The 18,358-nt window shown below is 40.8% G+C and overlaps 1 protein-coding gene across 2 annotated transcripts; it reads left to right on the forward strand.

The window, feature by feature from the left end:
- Positions 1-425: 425 nt before the first annotated feature.
- On the forward strand, positions 426-17,395 carry LOC148344360 (transforming acidic coiled-coil-containing protein 1-like). Of its 2 annotated transcripts, none has more exons than XM_088297184.1 (13): positions 426-652; positions 6,750-6,841; positions 9,934-10,300; positions 12,484-12,538; positions 12,619-12,697; positions 14,136-14,188; positions 14,739-14,873; positions 14,949-15,025; positions 15,086-15,129; positions 15,293-15,453; positions 16,265-16,371; positions 16,470-16,590; positions 16,668-17,395. In XM_088297184.1, the coding sequence occupies exons 1-13, from the start codon at positions 600-602 to the stop codon at positions 16,734-16,736; spliced, it is 1,413 nt and encodes a 470-aa protein (XP_088153310.1). In that variant the 5' UTR covers positions 426-599; the 3' UTR covers positions 16,737-17,395. The 2 variants fall into 2 exon arrangements, with proteins under 2 accessions (XP_088153310.1, XP_088153300.1); XM_088297174.1 differs by lacking the exon at positions 426-652 and adding an exon at positions 5,141-5,493.
- Positions 17,396-18,358: the final 963 nt, after the last annotated feature.

The following is an 18,358-nucleotide window of genomic DNA, read 5'->3' on the forward strand; positions in this document are numbered from 1 at the left end:
CTGAATTGATCAAAAGAACCACATTTATTTTCTGTCAAACTGCTTGTGAGTTGCTTGCTCTATCTGTTTCTTTGACTAAAACATAAATTTGTCTTTCAGTCTACTAAAACAAAGTTTCAGCTTTCTACATATTTCAAGTAAAAGGGTTACATACTGATCTGTCTTTGTTTTGATACAAATCCCAACAGGTATTAAGTTAGGTGGCATAACAACCTGCCCTGCCTTCCTTCCCCCTCTCTCCTGGGTCTCATATGCAGCTGGTTAACAATAGAAGAGTGTCTTTCTTTTTGGGACAATGACCCCCCCCTCTTGACACGCCATCCCTACAGCCCCCGCTATTTATGCACCCGCCTCTGTCTTTCTTCCGAGTGACTGTAATCTGCCCCCGTGAGAGAGAAAAAGAGAGAGAGGATGAGGAGGCGGGACTGTCACTAGTGTTTATATGTGATCTGGATGGAACATCCAAGCAAGTAGTGGTCACGTGAACTGAAATGACTACCAGAACCTCCCAAAATTGTGCTTTTTCTGGAGGAAAGCGAAACTAAGGACTTGGAATTTTGGGAATACATCCTGAATCCAGCAGCGTCTTTTTGGATGCCATGGGGGGCTCCCTCAGCCAGCACGGGAAGGGTTCACCTCGCAAGAACAGCATGTAAGAGCCTCCATTGTCTTGTTGTTTTGAGTCTGATGAGGATGCGCGAGAATAGCTGAGTCATGGGAGGATGCAGTTGATACAGCAGCAGCGGCAGATATTTGGTCTGATGACTTGTTTTGAGTCACGTCACAAGGCATGAATAGAGGAACCAAAGTCACGTTTGTCCTTAATGTCACACTTTGTGCATTAACACACTTTGTGATTCCTTCTCTTTTAACTGAATATTAAAAGCAGCTTTTGTGCAAGAAGTGCTGTTTAAATATTGATTCTGTTGGTTTTAAAGCATCTTATGAAGAGGTTATAAAAGCACCAATCCACAATACTCCCTATTTGTCTTTATCCTTGACCACGGACAGTGAGTCCTTTTAACTTTGTACCAGAACAGCTAATCCCAGTCGTGCTTTTAACTCTAAAACCCACTGTTCACTCTTCTGTGACATGTACTAATGTATATCTTATTATTCGGTCAGTGGGTTCAGTCATGGTGCTTAAGAGAGTAAATTGTCCACTTCTGTGTATAAGGTGAGTATAAATATGACTTACATTTCAAAGGGAACTGACCTAGTTTCTGATCTTATTTCAGCAGAGCGGGTAATTGGTATGGCCTAAAAAATGTTTTCACCAAAAAGAAATATATTATGAATACAGGCGTGATGGTTGAATTATGTAGATTTTTACTCTGCTGAGGCTTGCGGAGATGAAAGTGAGACAAACCAGTGAATACTGTTTTCAAATATGCAGCAAAATGTCAAATAGAAATGGATTCTTACTGAGCTAAATTTAGAAGCCCTGTCGGGCGTCGGCGTAGCAGCAGGACAAGATCACATGCACTCCAGCATTGTCTGGGAATTGTGTACTCTGCTCTCCCTGTTGTAATCAGCCAGCCACCAACATAAAGCTTGGTGTCTTTCTTTACAAAAGCCCACCTTCTCTCTTTGCAGTCAAAATGTCACCGTTTATGACATCACTTCAACTAACATACCTGAGTTTTTCAGTGACTCCAAACTAGATTAAATATATGACTAAATCAATCTCAATCCATTGCTCATCCTTCTGAATTCATTTTGGATGTATTCGGAACTTTGACTATGTCCAGAGAACTGTTATATAAAACTGATGCATTGTTATTATGATTATTATTATGATTATGATGATTGTCTTTACCTTTACACATTCATACATGTAATTAAAATGTAAGGCCACCAGATAGCAGCATACTGCAATACTTTTTATCTGTAAATAGAGCTCTCCGTTCTCGGTACTCTTTGCATCCTCCCTAGAGTGGAGCTGCGTGAAGTTGGCCCCCCATTTCTTGCAAAAATAGGGGGAAATAGTTTGTTTCGTTTGTGCTGCGTTTGTGCTGTTAAAATTTTCGCTTGTGCTGCTACGGTTCCAGAGATATTACCCTTTGTTTTAAATGGGGGGCCAACTTCACGCAGGTGTGGTACAAGCATATTTAATCCTTAGAAAACACTGTTGAGTGTTTTATGGTTATTCAGTTCATTGTTGACTTTTACTTTATTAGAAATCTGCTAAATAATATGCTTCTACATTCTCACTGGTAATGTCCTGCATAAATAAATAGGTTTATTGAAAGTTTATTTTCATGATTTTTTTTTAAATTGAGGTTGTGTTGACACCAAATACATCACTAATAACAGTTTTGATAAACCGGATTCTCTGGTGTAGGCAGAGGTGGCAAATCCACGTCCAGAAAGTAAAAACCCTGCCACAGGTGCATGCTTCTACTCAACCGGGAGCTTTATTACCTACCTAATGGATAGTACAGGTAATTAGTTGCACATTACAAAAATTTCCTCAGAACGCATCAAAAGTGCCATAACCAACTGTTTGAGTATGAAGAGACGTGAGACAGCAGTGTGTGTTCAAGCGTGCCTGGATTTCCTTATTCTGACATGATGTAACCCGTGCCTCCCACCTACTACATACCATTACAAGATGGGGGGGGGGCAATACCACAATCTCTGTGACACCAACAGTGTGTAGTTACTTGCATTGGGCACGTCCGTGGAGGGGTCGGAAGCCGACAATTTTTATGAATAACGCTGTAGGGTCGAGGCCGGAATGGTACCAAGATCGCAGCCGTAGGGTGGGGCCTGAATACCCGCCTTTTTCTATATCTATACTTTATTAGCAGGGTAGCTTGTAGTGGATAAATTGATGAGAAAAAGGTTGACCTCAAGGTGGCGCTAGATGCGTGCTCTATCATCAGAGTGGAATGGGGAGATAAACAATCTGACATTTGCGAATCATTGCTCATTCTCTCTGCATGCGATCACACGCGCACTCCAAGATCTAATCCGGAATCACATCTTTGCAGTGACTAACACGTCAGTCATTGCTGCTTTATTATTAGCTCAGAATAAGCACACATGGTGCTTTCGGTCACACTGTAAAGCTTGATTAAGGATGGGAATTCTTGTTGGATTATATGGTCGACGTGACCGCCCGGGTCTCACATATACTGTGCAGTAAATTTACAGTTGTATGATGTTATTGAATGTAGAGTACGATTTGTTTTCCCTACAGTGAACTATTTGTGGTTTTACTGCATTACATAAGAGCTGTTCTGCAGCCGCCCTACATTTGGCGTAGCTTTTATTTCAGAGAGAGAGCAGGAAAATCCATTATGCTTGCTGTGTTAGGTTTGAGTGTCCAAAGGCCTGGTTTTGCAAACAAGGCACATCCACACTTGCCCGTCTGACATTGAGGGTCTTTAGTCAGCGTTGTCCAAGACAGACAGGTTTGTCTTCTCAGCTGTTGTGACTGACAAAATAACAAAAAGAATGACAATGTCCGGAATTTTGAATTAGTATTTGCCTCACTTTCAACGTGGGGAATAATCTCAAGCCGTTCAATCTAATTCCTTGCACATTTATCTCAAACTGGATTGTTCCTGTTAATATTTCAGACATCCTCTTGTTGTTGGCTTATTTTTCTAAGAACGTGTTTCATCTGTCCTGGTTTCTGTGAGTGTGCGTGCACGCGCTGCAAACATGCCAGTTACATAAGCGAGCCATGATCAGTATGAGTGGGCAGGCAGGGGAAATTTTGAGTCAATGTGATGCACTGTTATTGTTGAATGCAAGTTGGCTTTATTGACGTCTTTTCTGCCTGCCCTAGATGTAGACAATAGACCCTCTGTGACGGTGTTCGCACATCAGTGAAGAACTAAACAACTTCATTAGCAGCTCTCAGACCAGGCAGTACACCATGTGCAAACTATGGCCCGTTGAACGGTTTAATCAGGCCCGCCAAACTTGAAAAGAAATGTAATGAATAAACCTTGTTTTTATTTTCTAAATACTGTAATGCTTTTGTTCACTTTCATTTACAATATTTTTTTTTTAAATTTTTTCACCGTTGAGGTGAGGTTACCAAAACACTCCCTCCCTCCGTCAAATTTTAGAACACATTGTGGCCCGCTAATCAAAAAGTTTGCCCACCCCTGCAGTCGACAGACCACACGAGAAAAAGATAAATCCAAATAAGGGTAAAGCAAATGTTTTATTTTTGTAATGTAATGAAAACACTGTGTTATTGCAGCACACCACCTAACAAAGTGTCACAAAAAGTATATACGTATACTGAAATAATAACACACGAGCTCATCTGAGTTTACTCAGAAATGGGAAATATGGGCAAATTTAGTTGAACATATGAATTGGCTAGATGGCTACACAGGTTTTTTGTACATTCTGCCACCTAGTGGAAGAGCATTTAAGTGTTCTGCCTGTCACTATATGGCACTGGCATAGATGGATGAACAAAGCCACATAGATTTGTTTTAGTAAATAAATGAATAGACAATTTTCAAATGAATTAAGTGAAGCTGGATAAGGTTGCACACCTCATGGATGGCAATCACTGCATGTGAGCACTCGAGCGATGACATCAGAGAAATCGTATTGGATGTTTTGTCAGCTTGGCGATGTCATGACATCACTGCGTCATCATTGCTTTTCTCTTTATGATTCAATTTTCATCAGCTTATTGAAACAGTCCAACATTTGACTCTTTTAAAGCTTTCACATCCACATTACGCTGCTGTTTTCATGCAATGAAAGACATGAGTGATGTTATTCCAAAACTCCAACACACCATATTAAAAAGAGAATTTGTTTCATGGTAGCTTGAGAGTGCAGTGGTATTCTATCATATAAAAGACGTAGGCACCCACACACGAAAGTGTTTGTCCCATGAATGTAGATTTGACGTCTTTTCCATCCTGTTTGTCCGTCTGTCCCAGAGCAACCCGAATCGGTCGTCTCGCGGCCTCCTAAAGCAGGAAGCTTTTTGCCTCTCGTCCTTCACGAGGCGCCACAAGGAAGGGAGAGGCTGACTCCCGAGGAAGTCATGCAAACATGCGGGAGCAGCAGAGCAAGCTGCGTCTGTTTGACCAGCTGATCGTTCCTCCCAGTGAGAGGAGGGAAAGCAGGGAGGGGAGGAGTGATCACTGATGCTCCACTAATCAGAGTGCAAAAGCAGACGAGAGAAAGAGCGGCTGCAACGTTAAAGGACACCCTTTCCCTGCGCAAGATAGGAAGACTGGGGAGCAACTGACGCGTTTGCAGGGGTGATAGCATCAGTGACTGACAATGACTTTATTTTTAGAAGCCTCCATGTGTGAAAAGGGGAAGACAGACTAATAAGCAATCGAGGAGGAAGAGGAACCTCAGAGGCAGTTGCAGCAGCATTTTTTTTTTTAACTCACAACCTTGTGCAGCGATGTCCTGGTTGTCTCCAGTCCAGTGGGCCAAATGGACATGGTCAACGGTGACAGGAAGCTCAGGAGACGACGGGCACAATGATGACAAGTAAGAGACCCACACTGGGATGACACCAAGTAAATTAGAAGCCAATGGGCTACAGGTGGGCATGCTTGGGACGAACATCTCATTTGGACTATAAATATTTGACTTTGATAATGTGATGCCTAAGTCACCAGGACAGGTGGATGCACACACACATGGATCCTGAAATTCAAAAACAGATCACTTGAAACCCTGGATTTTACTTTTAAATCATGACTGCATTGCTGAAAATTGCTGTTTCATCATACTCAACTTTATGAGCCGCATCTAATTTTAAGTTAAAGTGAATGTGACAGACTACCTCTGTTATTATGTGTGTAAAAGGCATGAAGAAAGTTGGGGGATGGTCGAGGTCGAAGCACAATTTCCAATCCTTTCGCCCCCCCCAATTCACTTCCAGTTTCTAAGTAACCATCCAAAATTGCAACCATTGGGACCATCACTGGGATAGGCGCCAAATGTGTGTGTGTGTGTGCGTGCGTGTGAGAAAGAGAGAGGGGGAGAGAGGGAAAGTGAGGGAATGGGTGTTGCGTATTTTAGGGTTAGCTGTGGATGGTATACGCTTGTATCAGAAGGCGAGTGGTTGGGTTTGGCTCGGGGAGCTCTGTTCTGAGTACTGTTTTTCATTAGTGTGTGGGTGTTTTGATGTGCTTTCATGTGTGGGAACACTCGTGTTTTCCCACATAAACTCTCACTCTTTCACTCCCTTCCTTTCTACTCCCATCAATGTTGAGGAAATTAATTTAGCCTCACTGTGTGTGTGTGTGTGTGTGTGTCTATGTGACCATGCAAGGATAGTTTGTCCTTTTTGAGGAGCAAAGGATGCAGGTGGTCTGCTCGGACCCTCAGCTCTACTTCCTCACCCCCCCCTCTGACTTCCCTTGAAATGAAAACTTGTTTATTTTGAACGTCCCCTTCTATTGTTTCTTGTCGTTTCAAGAAAACCTTACAAGCTAAGGCCCAGCACTCAAGAAAGTCTACTTTATGTATTTTTCTGCTAACACCCTCAGATTTTTATTAGATTTTTTGTGAGTTTTGTTGCATTATGAAAAGTCATAAGTAGGAAAGATACTATCATAAGAAATCTTTCACCCGCATGCTTGATAAGTGGAACCATTTAGGTGACATGAAATATTGTCATAATTGCTACAAACGATGATCTGTGGCCTGCATAGTTCTGTTACGAATGAGCAATTTGTTCTTTTCTATATCATGACCGACAAGGCGCAGTAAATAAAAGGTCATTTTTCTCTGTGTAGTTCGGACTCCGAAGGGACCTACGAGACCCCAGAGGCTGAGTCTCCAGTTGTTGAGAAACTGCTCACTCAGCTGGACAACTCCACACACACAGGTAATTATTCAGCTGCTCTTAACTCACATTCTTGTGCATCACATCTCTGTACTTTACATTTATTATTATTCATTTGAATGGCACATTTGTTTTTACAGTTGCTTTCCCCCTCAGTGGTTTGAGATTACGCAACTCAATCTGATTGCTTTATGCAGAATGCCTCATGAATAAACCTTTCGATTATGTAAAAGCGTGACGCCACTTTTTTCCCAGGGTGACTCCATTCAAATTCTTTCATTTAGAGATTACCATACATATATGAAGAAATGTTTATTGTGTTGAGTAAGAATAAATATTTTTTGTTATATTGAATAATATTTGATCCTTTAAAAAAATAATAACAATAGTATACACATGAGAAACAAAAAGAACCAACAAACAACCATTCACACTCACAATTACACCACTTTGTAGTTACGGCTTCCCAAGGCTGTTATAAATAAAGGCTGTCTCATCGTATTATTACATGCATGATAAACTACAAGTTTTGAAATCAGAAGTCGATGATAGTAGTTTGGTAACAAAAACAAATGCTTGAAAATTCACAACGTTATTATTTACTCAAGACAATTTTAAATTAAATACAGATTTTAGCAAGTATCATGGGAGTTGACGTATACAATTTGCATTCAGTGGCCACATAAATATGTAATATCTTTGATTAGGAAGTTCTAGGAGAAGTGATGAGTAGGTATTGAACCATTACGAGTGTAAAACGACACCTCTTGGATGACTAATTATGATTAAAATCCATCTGTAGACTTTGACCTAACAGTCTGCCTTTCTGTCACATACACTTTAAAATGCACTGCGTTGATGAATACGGTTGTTTTTATTAAGAAATACCCGTGTGCTAAAATTAGTCTGATGTGATTGTTTATATTGACAGACTCAGTATGAAAACATTATGTTCTGATTGTGCACTGCCTCGTTTTCTGGTCCCCTCCTTCAGTTATCTAAGAAAAGGCAATAAAGGCGTATTGTTGACGTTGCTAGGCCACATGGTGCTGTGAACTCTGTCTGACTGGGTGGGGCTCCTCTACAGCTGGTCCCTCTCAAAAGGGCGTGAGTGCCCGAGAGAAATCCAATTCTGGACTGCACATAAAGTCGCACATTAATTAACTTTGTACTGTGAGATGCTGTTATTCACTTGAATGTGACAAGTTTTATTCTCATTTATAGTGTACATTATACACTTTCTGTCATTGAGTGTGAGGGGGAACATTTTTATCATAGTTTTGTATTCAGCACATGAGAAGTATGACTCAACCGAGGTCGGTCTGCTGTGGTCATTAGCGTGCTGTTAACAGGATGTGAAGGCCATTGGAGGAAACGTGCAGCCATTTTAAGTGTTCTAACAGAGGAGAGAGTCACCACCATTATGGTTAAATGACATGATAACAAAAGCATAATAGCTGAGGACAAGTGGACAATTTTGTGCTTTTCAAATCAATGCTCTTTAGGAACACCTGGGCAACAAATCCAATTCAAAAGCTTTACCAAAATAATAATGCTCATTTTTTTAACATTATTGTTTGACTCGGTCAGAGAAGTAGTAATATAGCATACGTTTCGTAAATATTGCTCATAGCTCTCATTATGATGCAGTGTTACACAACCCCAGTTCCACTGAAATTTGGACGCTGTCTAAAATGTAAGTAAAAACAATACAATGATTTGTAAAACATATTCAACCTATACTAGTCAATGCTCAAATTGATTAACTCTATTGTTTTTAGCAAATAATCATGAACTTCGAATTTTATGTCTGCAACATGTTCCAAAGAAAGTAGGGATGGGGTCAAGTTCATCACTGTGTCACTTCACCTTTTCTTTTAACAAAATCCAATTCACGTTCCAGGACTGAGGACACTTATTGTTGAACCTTTACAGCTTCAGCTGTTCAACAGTCTGGGCTGTCGTATTTTACGCTCCATAATGACCTACACATTTTCAATGGGACACGGGTCTGGACTGCAGGCAGGCCAATCAGTACCCACACTCTTTAACTATGAATCCCCGCGATTTTCACACGTGCAGAATGTGATTTGGCATCTTCTTGCTGAAATAAGCATGGGCGTTCATGAAAAAGATGTTGCTTGGATGGCAGCATTAGTTTCTCCAAAACCTGTATGTATCTTTCAGCATTAATGGCGCCTTCACAGTTGTGCATGTTAGCCATGCCATTGACGCCATCACAGATGCTGGCTATTGAACTTTGCCTCCATAACAGTCCGAATTGTTCGTTTCTTCTTTGGCCCGGAGGATTCAACGTCCACAATTTCCAAAAACAATTTGAAATGTGGACTCGTCAGACCACAGAACTGTGTTCCTGGGGGTTGTTGACAACTAACTTTTGTTTTGTTTCGTAGAGTTTTAAGTTGCACTTATGGATGTAGTGCCCAACTATATTTACTGACAGTGATTTTCTGAAATGTTCCTGAGCCCATGTGGTGATATCGTTTACTCATTGATGTTGGTTTTTGATGCAGAGGGATCGAAAGTCACGGGCTTTCAATTTTGGTTTTCAGACTTGCCGCTTATGTGCAGGTATTTCTTCAGATTCTCTGAAACTTTTTATGATACCCTAGATTATAGATTATGAAATCCTTAAATTCCTTGCGGTTGCCAAAGCCATTTTCTTTAGCCATTTGACTATTTTCTCACGTGATTGTTCAAAAAGAGATGAATGTTGTCCCATTTTTGCTCGTAAATGACCGAGCAACTCAGGGAACCTCCTTTTATTCCAAATCATGTCACCCACCAGCTCCCAGTTAGTCTGGGCAGTGGTGGGAAGTTTGATGAGTCTTTTTTGCTTCCTGTCACAGCTTTTGTGGAATGTGTTGCAGACAGAAAATTCCAAGTTTCTGATTATTTCCTAAGAACAACATTAATGTCTCATCTTAGTGTATTCAGTTAAATATTCTGTTGGCTGAACATGATTTGCATTGTATTCTGTTTTATTTACATTTTACACGACACAACTTGAGTGAAATTACGCATTGTACACCACAGCAAAGTGAACTCCTAACGAACTGGACCGTGAGTGTATAACATGTAATGTAAGAGCTGTTTTTCTTTCTTTTCCCTAGACCAATTTGTCGACAAGAATTCCAGCCAGGATGACGATGATGAGGTTGACGCCCTCAACAACCTGACTGGCTCATCCCCCAACAACAACAGCTTTGGCCTGAACCAGAACCTCAATCTGACTTTTTCACCCAAGACCACATACCAGCCAAACACAACGCAACGACCGCCGTCTCTACCAGTCCACTCCCCACTGAACACACCAGATCCTTCGGAGGTGGACGATGAGCCGCCCGAGATCTCTAACCTGAGCCCAGAGTCAAACCTGATACCCAGCCATGACCTCGCCGTGCATCACGACTTGCTCAATGGCAATGTCAACTCCGACTGTGCAAAACCCGCCTGTTACCAGGAGGGAAGCATTATCACGTGAGTAAAGTACAAATGCTGCTCAAATTGTTCCAGTTACTGTCGACTCCTCCAGCTGGACTGTGACTCACATTTTCAAGCTGAACAAACATCGCTTTGTCTCTAATGGCTGAGGGGAACAACAGTGAAAGCACGTTATTGTGCGTAGTGAACCTGAAGTCATGAAAGTGTCTTTACTTTTTGTGTACAGTATTGTTGAACGTCTCAGGTCCACCAGCCCACTGGACACTTCATTAGGTACACCTACACAATCAAACAAAACTAGAATAATATCAATCCAATTTCTAGTTGAGAATTTCTAGTTTCATTTAATAAATGCTTTTTGTTTATTAAATGCTTAACACCTACAGGAAATATGAAAATGCCGCTAAAATAATACAATCTCTCTCTCTCTCTCTCTCTCTCTCTCTCTCTCTCTTTCGCGCGCTTTCTCCCTCTCGCGCTCTTTTAATACATATTAGCAATTAATACCCACAGGTTCATGGATGCGTATGAGTGGGTGTTGGCTTCCTCTTGTTGTTGACTCCAAACGAGCGTGCCAAAAATAATAGTTTGTCGTGGCCTTGACTTAATTTACTAGCGTCTTCAGATCACATGTTGTAAAGTTTCTTTTTTGATTTGTGACTCCTGTGTTGATAATCAGATTATCAGAGTAACGAATTCCCATGGGCAGACCCTGTTTTAACAAATTTGCATATTTATATAGGGGCGTGGAGAGGGAGGAGTCTGATACCCCCAACATGTGTGGTCAATTCCGAAATGATTGCCGTATATGAAAGGAATATGCTTGGATTCATGCTACGCACTGCTTCACATATCTGGATTTTTTTTGGACGATATTTTCTGGATCTGGCCGTAAGCCGTGTTCCAATACGAAAGCCACACAAAACTTTTCATATTTACAAAGAAACTTTATTTGGGCAAACAGCAGAAACCACTCTGGACTGATTGCCAGTCAATAAGAGGACATATGCATGAAAACAAAAAACAGGCATCCATCCACACTCAGTCATACCTTCACAAAGTCGGAACTGAATACATGCAGCCTTCATGCAAGTCTGGCAAGTAAACCTCTTTGCTGTCATTTATGTCAGTTACTACTCATACAATGCAGTAGCAGGTAATTAAGAAAATCCATCAGTATAATACATTGTTTCTAAAGTAAACTCACACCGAAAATGTTAGAATTATATCTCTTCACGAGACTGCGGGGCACTATCTATGAGAAAGCACATCTTTTGCTTGTGTAGGTGTATTAATAAGGGGTCCTGTGCGTTTATCTTTGTTAGGGGGCAACTGCTTATTTCGTGTGGCACAATTTTGGATGCTTCATATAGAACTCGCCCTCCTGTGGGATTCCAAAAGACTGAAGATAACATTCAACGTTTTTTTTGTATATAATTTTTCTATTCATGGTGACGTTTTATTGACATGTTTTGTGCTCTCTTGTTCACGTTTGGAGATGGAGCTTGTCTCCCTCTTGTGGTTCAATTGTGTTATGCATCTGCTAAGCAAAAACGTAACTGGACTCCCCATCAAAGAAAAATCACTCTCTGGAGTGGCGTCGTAATTTTTCGTGATTGTGTGTGCGCAAAAAGACAATATGCAGAAATAGAATATGCAAGTCAAAACAAGTTCCAAGTTTTTCATGTAGACTACACAATCGCACCACAAGAGGTAGCCACTCTATCGGTTGAGCCAGTTCAATCCAATTGTATTTACAAAGCACTTTTATGAATGTTTAAATTATTAGAGTGATTCCGACGTCTAGAAATCCTGCTCTAGTCTCAGGTAACAGTATTTCTATAATGCTGCAGTTAATATTTGGCACTTAATAATAAAATAACTACAGTAGTTAGGCAGTTCAGAAAATGGATGCTCGAAAGTTAAAAAGAATAATGCTGTATATTGCGTGGCAATTGGAATCTTGCTTGCCTCAATGAGAATTTATTATATCTTGAGGAAATTAGTATTCATTTTGATTTTTTTTCCCCATTTATGAAACGTAAACATGTGTTTGTAATGGCCCGGTCATTCCATCTAATGGTCAGTGGGTGTGTTTTTTTTAATGTGACATTTTCAGTCGAGCACATAGCATCTACAAATTTGCTGTCTCGCGTCATTCACTCTGTTCTAGTTATGTTTCCTTTGTGCACATTTACTCTGCTTTTCTTGATGTTCAGTAACTCCTGTAAAGTAAAGCCGGAGCAGCCGGTGCAAAAGGACCTCAGTGGGCAGGTGAGGATGGCTGTGTTTCGTCGCAACATCACCAGGCTGTAATAATTTTGTGTTACTGACCTTGTTTGCTCTTGATAAAGGATGATCATGGTGACCATGCAACTGATGAGGAGAAGTTGGCCAGCAGCACATGTATCAAAGCAGACACAGACCAAAGTGGTGGGCAAATGCATAAATTCTTAATTACCTAAAGAGGAAGTCAACCCCAAAAAATATTTGAAATAAAATGTTCCATGCACCTACACCAGTCAAAACATGGCATTCTGATTCATACTTTTTGTGCAATATGACTTTAATAGTACAATCCACCCCTTTTTATTCATCTGAAAAGTCTCTTCTGTCTACTGAAATTCCCATCACATCACAGTCAGGGCTGAGGGGGAATGACCAATCACAGCTTACCTATTTTCTGAAGCTGAGCCATGATTGGTCGTCATCAGGGCCCTGGGCAACTGTGATGTAATTTTCAGTCCACAGCAAGTGGTAAAATGGCCGCCCACTGAGATGGATAAAGATGAGTTGATTTTTACTGCTTAGCTCATTCCACAAACACAATATTAATCAGAATGCCATGTTTCCACTAGTGGGCCTGCATTGAAAATGTTCTCAATTTTCATAATGACCATGTGTCCCAATACTTTTGTCCAGTGTTATTCCTCCCATAGAACGTAACTACTGTCCCAGGATCAGATAGCTTTTAAAGTTTAGTCAACATGCTTCAGCTCCCCCTACACCTCCCGGGGCAAACAATCTGTTGATCAATCCAGTGAGAAGGTCATTAGTCCTTACTGTTACAGATACAGCCGACATAAATGATTAACTGGAACTACCGTGATCTGCTGCAGTAATACACTCTTAGTTCGTCATGTGTGCCGTGACTGTGCAGTCGTGCTTATCTGCTTGAGAAGACAAACAAGACGTGTCTTGCCATGTAAACATACTTTCCCAGAAGATAACGTGGAAAAGAACTCTTTGTTTGGACTAGAAACAAAACCACCACTTTTCAAGAAACCTGAATATACATTAGGTTACATAAGGTCAGCGTACATCCTATAAACCCGTTACCATATTCACTTCAGAGGGAATTTTTTTTTTCAAAACCAATACCAAAGATAGTAGAGCTTGCACAAAAAAATCCCTGTCCCCTGATCGTGGGTGCATCCAGAAATGAAATGCTACGAGTTCACCCTGCTTCACTCTGACTGTTTGAAAACACTTATTCCGAGTCACCCCAAAAAGGAGTGACGGTGGCCCAGTTCCTTAGGCAGTACAGATGGGAACAGTTCAAGCAAGATACAAATTTGTTTACATCATAAACTGTGTTCAGAAATTAATGGGAGGAGAGCGCAAGCTGCCTCTGGTATTGGGGCGTCCGGGTAAATTTCCGGACGTAGCTCGTGTAGACAGCAGCAAACACATTCCGGTTGGATTCAAAACTTCTTACTGTGGTAAAGTTCTTTTCAGTTTAAAATTTCATACCTTAACTAGAATCCCGCCTTAGTGTATGGAAAAAAAAAAAGTATGAAAAGGATAATGTTTTATTACAACTCATGATATTGCAAAGTTCTTTTACCTAATGTGAAATGATCTCTTTCAGTCCAAATCTGCCATGCGCCTTCCTCACCAGAGGAGCCGAACAGCTGCACACCGGTGAGAACTGCACCTGTTGTATTTATTTGATTCATTTCTAAATTTATTAGAAAATCACATCACTTTGGCACTGAAGATAATCTTGTTTATATGCCCTCAAATGCAAATAGGTGATCTTGCTACAACACACGCCACAAAGCTGGCCACACGCTCCACTTCCACTTGTTACCACAGCCGAATGACCTTTGTGTCTCATGGTTGCTACCGTGTTCCGGCGACAGATGGATTATGATTATCATCTGGGAGATTAGAATGGGCCTTTTTTTTAATCCAAGCAAGGGCAGAGGCTACATGCAGCGGGGGGAGGGAGGACAAGGGCCGAGAGGTGAGCAAGGTTTGATGAGAAGAAAGGTTCGGGTTACAATAAAAAGTCATTTCTTCGAGGAATTAAGTCGCTTTTTGTTGTTAATTCACAGATTTAGCCAAATAATATATCTTGAAATGAGTCTATTCTCTCTGCTCATATGAAAGTTGTTTGCTCACTATTTGTAGATACTGTATATGTGCATTAGTTGACTCAAGCAACACTTTGGTTTTCCTCTTCCCTCAGCACAATGAAAACCCGAATAAGCGGAAGAACAAATCAGGAGGAAGTGACACGCAGAAAACAGGAAGCGAGGTCCTGGACTCCATCTGTATCAATGAGGAGGAAAAAAAGACTGTTCTCACACTTATCAGAGAGGAGGTACAAACTTATCATTATTACAATTGATTCATTGATAAGATCATTTCAGATCTCACCTAATGACTTATTTTTCAGATCATCACTAAAGAGGCGGAAGTGAACGACTGGAAGAGGAAGCATGACGACAGCAGACAAGAAGTCAATGAGATGAGGTGAAGACGATGACCGGCCGACAGACGGACAGGCACTCAATCTGCTTTGTGCTTTTACAGAAAGGTTGTTGCAGAGTATGAGAAGACTATTGCTCAGATGATTGGTGAGTGAGTCCAAGCTATGTCGATTAGAAAGTATTCTAGGATAAACCACAACAGAAATATAGTTTTGAATATCATGCCGTTATTTTTTGCTTGCATTTTATGGTTTGCCTGTCGGAATAATGTGCTTGCTTGTTCAGTGAAACTGATTATTCCTTCTCTCAGAGGATGAGCAGAGAAACAACCTGAGCTCCCAGAAGGCTTTGCATGCTGTAACCATGGAGAAAGAGGCAGCACTGACAGACCTCAACTCAGTGGAACGCTCATTGTCTGACATTTTTCGGCGCTATGAAAACATGAAGGGCACCCTCGAAGGATTTAAGAAAGTGAATGCTCACGTTTGTCCCTCTAGCTACCCATTTTCGTTCCTCACACCCAGCAGGTCTGTCACACAGACGACTTTGACTGCGGACGATTTTCCTGAGCTGACGATGCACCAGTGTGCTACCTAGAGAAATTTAGTGAGCAACAGGATTGAATTTTCATGCTCAGGAGGGTCTATAGTGAGGATGTGGTCAAAGTACAGGTGGAGTCTGCCCTGTAATTATAATCAGTAGTCACATATACAGTAAATTTCGTAGAGTACATTTTACTTGGCCTATATTTGGAGTAAAATATTCATAAAATGCAATTTATTTTTCATAATTTATTTAATTTAATTTTACACTGAATCTTGGGGTGGATCGAACCCACGACCTCTGCCTTGTGAGTTGGATGTGCTAACCAGTCAACCACTGTACCGGCCCCCTTGATGTGATGTGGCTTTTTAAATACAGACCAACTTGTTTTCCTCATTTTCATGATTCTAAACAGAAGAACTATGCTGACCCTAAAGGGTCAATAACGGTGTGAGTCAAATATTTGTGCAAGAAGCTGCAGTCCATTCAACACCACTGCTTGGCAAGCAGTCAGAATTTTTTTCCCCCCTCGTGTCATGCCACCAATTTGTGTCCCAGGAATTCGGTTTCTCAACAAGTAGCAATGAATCATTTGTTCCTTAAGGCAAAAAAAACATACTCTACTCAGATTTCCCTTGGAGAAGATGGCTCCTTTGCTCCTCAAAGCAGATAAAGAACCACAATATGGAACACTCAAAGTCAAATGAATGTTCAATTGTCATGGGTGCTTCCTCTACAGAATGAAGAGGTGCTGAAGAAATGTGCTCAGGAGTATCTGGCCAGAGTCAAACAAGAGGAGCAGAGGTACCAGACGCTTAAAGTCCATGCAGAGGAGAAGCTAGACAAGTAAGACCTGCCGGAAAACAATCAAGTGCCTTAACTGAGATTCAGCTGTGGAAAAATGACTACCTGTATTCTGATTTTGCATGGTCTTCCCCACTTAGGGCCAATGAGGAGATTGCTCAGGTGCGCGCGAAGGCGGGTTCCGAGAGCTTGGCGCTGAATGCCAGCCTGAGGAAGGAGCAAATGAAGAACGAGTCGCTGGAACAAGCCCTGCAGCAGAAGGCAAGCAGGCCCAAGCGACAACGCCTTACTTTTTGTTTAAATGAACACATTGTCACGCCGTCTCATTTGTGTAATAGAATCAAGAGATCGAGGAACTCACGAAGATCTGTGACGAGCTCATTGCAAAAATGGGAAAAGTAGACTGAGACAAGCATCCTGTGGCTCAGCCACAACTTCCTGTGCATGCCTCCAGCCACTGAGATGTCTAAACTCCTCCCCCATGCCAGCCTGCACCTGAAGCTGCCTCCGACTGCTTCCCTGTCTCTGAGCTCATGCTAAAAGGGACCGTTTCACATGTAGTCATCTGTTTTGATTGCATTTCGTGGACTCCTCGTGCTTCGGGCCGTCCTGCCAGCGGACAACAACAATGATCTGTTTGTGGCTCAACTTGAAATTCCCACCAGTTTAACGGCGTAAATGTCATGCAGCAACTCCTGCAGGGTGATGTTAGATTCAAGGAAGGCTGAGGTCACTTTTGAGATGAGGGTTGTTTTACGTTTAAGTGACAATCTGAAAAATTTATTTTTCATGGAGGCATTGTGTGGGATCAGATGTTTGCCAAGCCTGCACAATGACAGAGATTGATTAGAGGTGGAATTGTTCAGGACAGTAGCATCTGAATGGCTTTGGGCTGCTTTTCATCAAATGTTTTACAATTTCGACGACCGCATTAAGATTTCACAGCGCCCGATCCGAAAAATACAAATGCAAACAATTTATTGTGATTGTATTAACACCGCCATTTTCTTTTTCCTGTTTGAGACTGCGGCATCAGCGACATTGAAACTCAAACAAGATTGAACAATTCTAATCCGAATTTGCTGTCGTATGTCTTAAATGCATATACGTACGTAAATATCACAGAAATGATGTCAAAGATCTATCAAGCAATTCTGAGATTAATGACTAGAACAGCACGCAGTGGAGCGCAGACCTTTAACAAAATATCAGATGGGACTGAAATGGCAAATATTACTTTTTAAATTCCTCAAAAAAAATGGGGAAAAATGCCAGGTAGCAATTTATTTTGTCTTTTTTTTTCTTTTTTTTTTTTTTTTTTTGGTGCTTTTGTGTCATTTGTACACAAAATGTGCCCCGGTTAGTGCAAACAGTATGACACATTGAGCAATGCCATTTTTATCGTCTTAGATCGTGTTCTGTGGCCTGTCACCATCATGTTTACAACTGCACTTTCACCACCATGTGTTTTAGTTCATGCCGCTCTTTTCTGTTCAGAGTATGTGAGACTATTTTTTTTTTTGTAATGTCAATGCAGATGATCTACAAAAAGCACCTAACATGAAATGAATTTATTTGTTTAAATAAAAAGACTAACCACTACTTTAAGTGACCTTTGTAAATTCCCGAGTCACTTTAATTACATTCCCAATTTGATGTTGAGATGTTGGAGCCTTACAATGTACGGTATGTACTTTTGGTTAAAAAAAACCTAAATTATTTCATGGGAAACAAGTGATTTTTTTAAAGTAATTAAATGTGCAGTTTCTTGTAAAACATACATTGAGTCATATCAATGGTGAGTAAAAGACATTATTTTTAAAATTGTATTTAGAATAAGAATGTAGGCAAATTAATTCATTATCTTGAAAATTGCAACAAAAATTCAGTTTGTTTTGGTGTGGGTGACCTGAGTGACACAAGCGTCGTATTGACAATTTGCATTCCCAGTTTGTGTTATCTGTATGCACAATACGTCACCGCTTTGACCTCCATAGCAGTAATGTATTCTATTAGACACGACCTCACA

This window comes from Idiotropiscis lumnitzeri, chromosome 1 (assembly GCF_059441095.1).
Source record: "Idiotropiscis lumnitzeri isolate Australia: NSW breed Sydney's pygmy pipehorse chromosome 1, RoL_Ilum_1.0, whole genome shotgun sequence".
NCBI lineage: Eukaryota > Metazoa > Chordata > Actinopteri > Syngnathiformes > Syngnathidae > Idiotropiscis > Idiotropiscis lumnitzeri.

Excerpts from the sequence above, each read along its gene's own strand:
- LOC148344360 (XM_088297174.1), top strand. The coding sequence starts at position 5,405 with ATGTCCTGGTTGTCTCCAGTCCAGTGGGCCAAATGGACATGGTCAACG. Across the intron at positions 12,698-14,135 it reads AGCAGACACAGACCAAAGTG|TCCAAATCTGCCATGCGCCT; the intron begins GTGGGCAAATGC and ends GATCTCTTTCAG. Across the intron at positions 16,372-16,469 it reads GCAGAGGAGAAGCTAGACAA|GGCCAATGAGGAGATTGCTC; the intron begins GTAAGACCTGCC and ends TTCCCCACTTAG.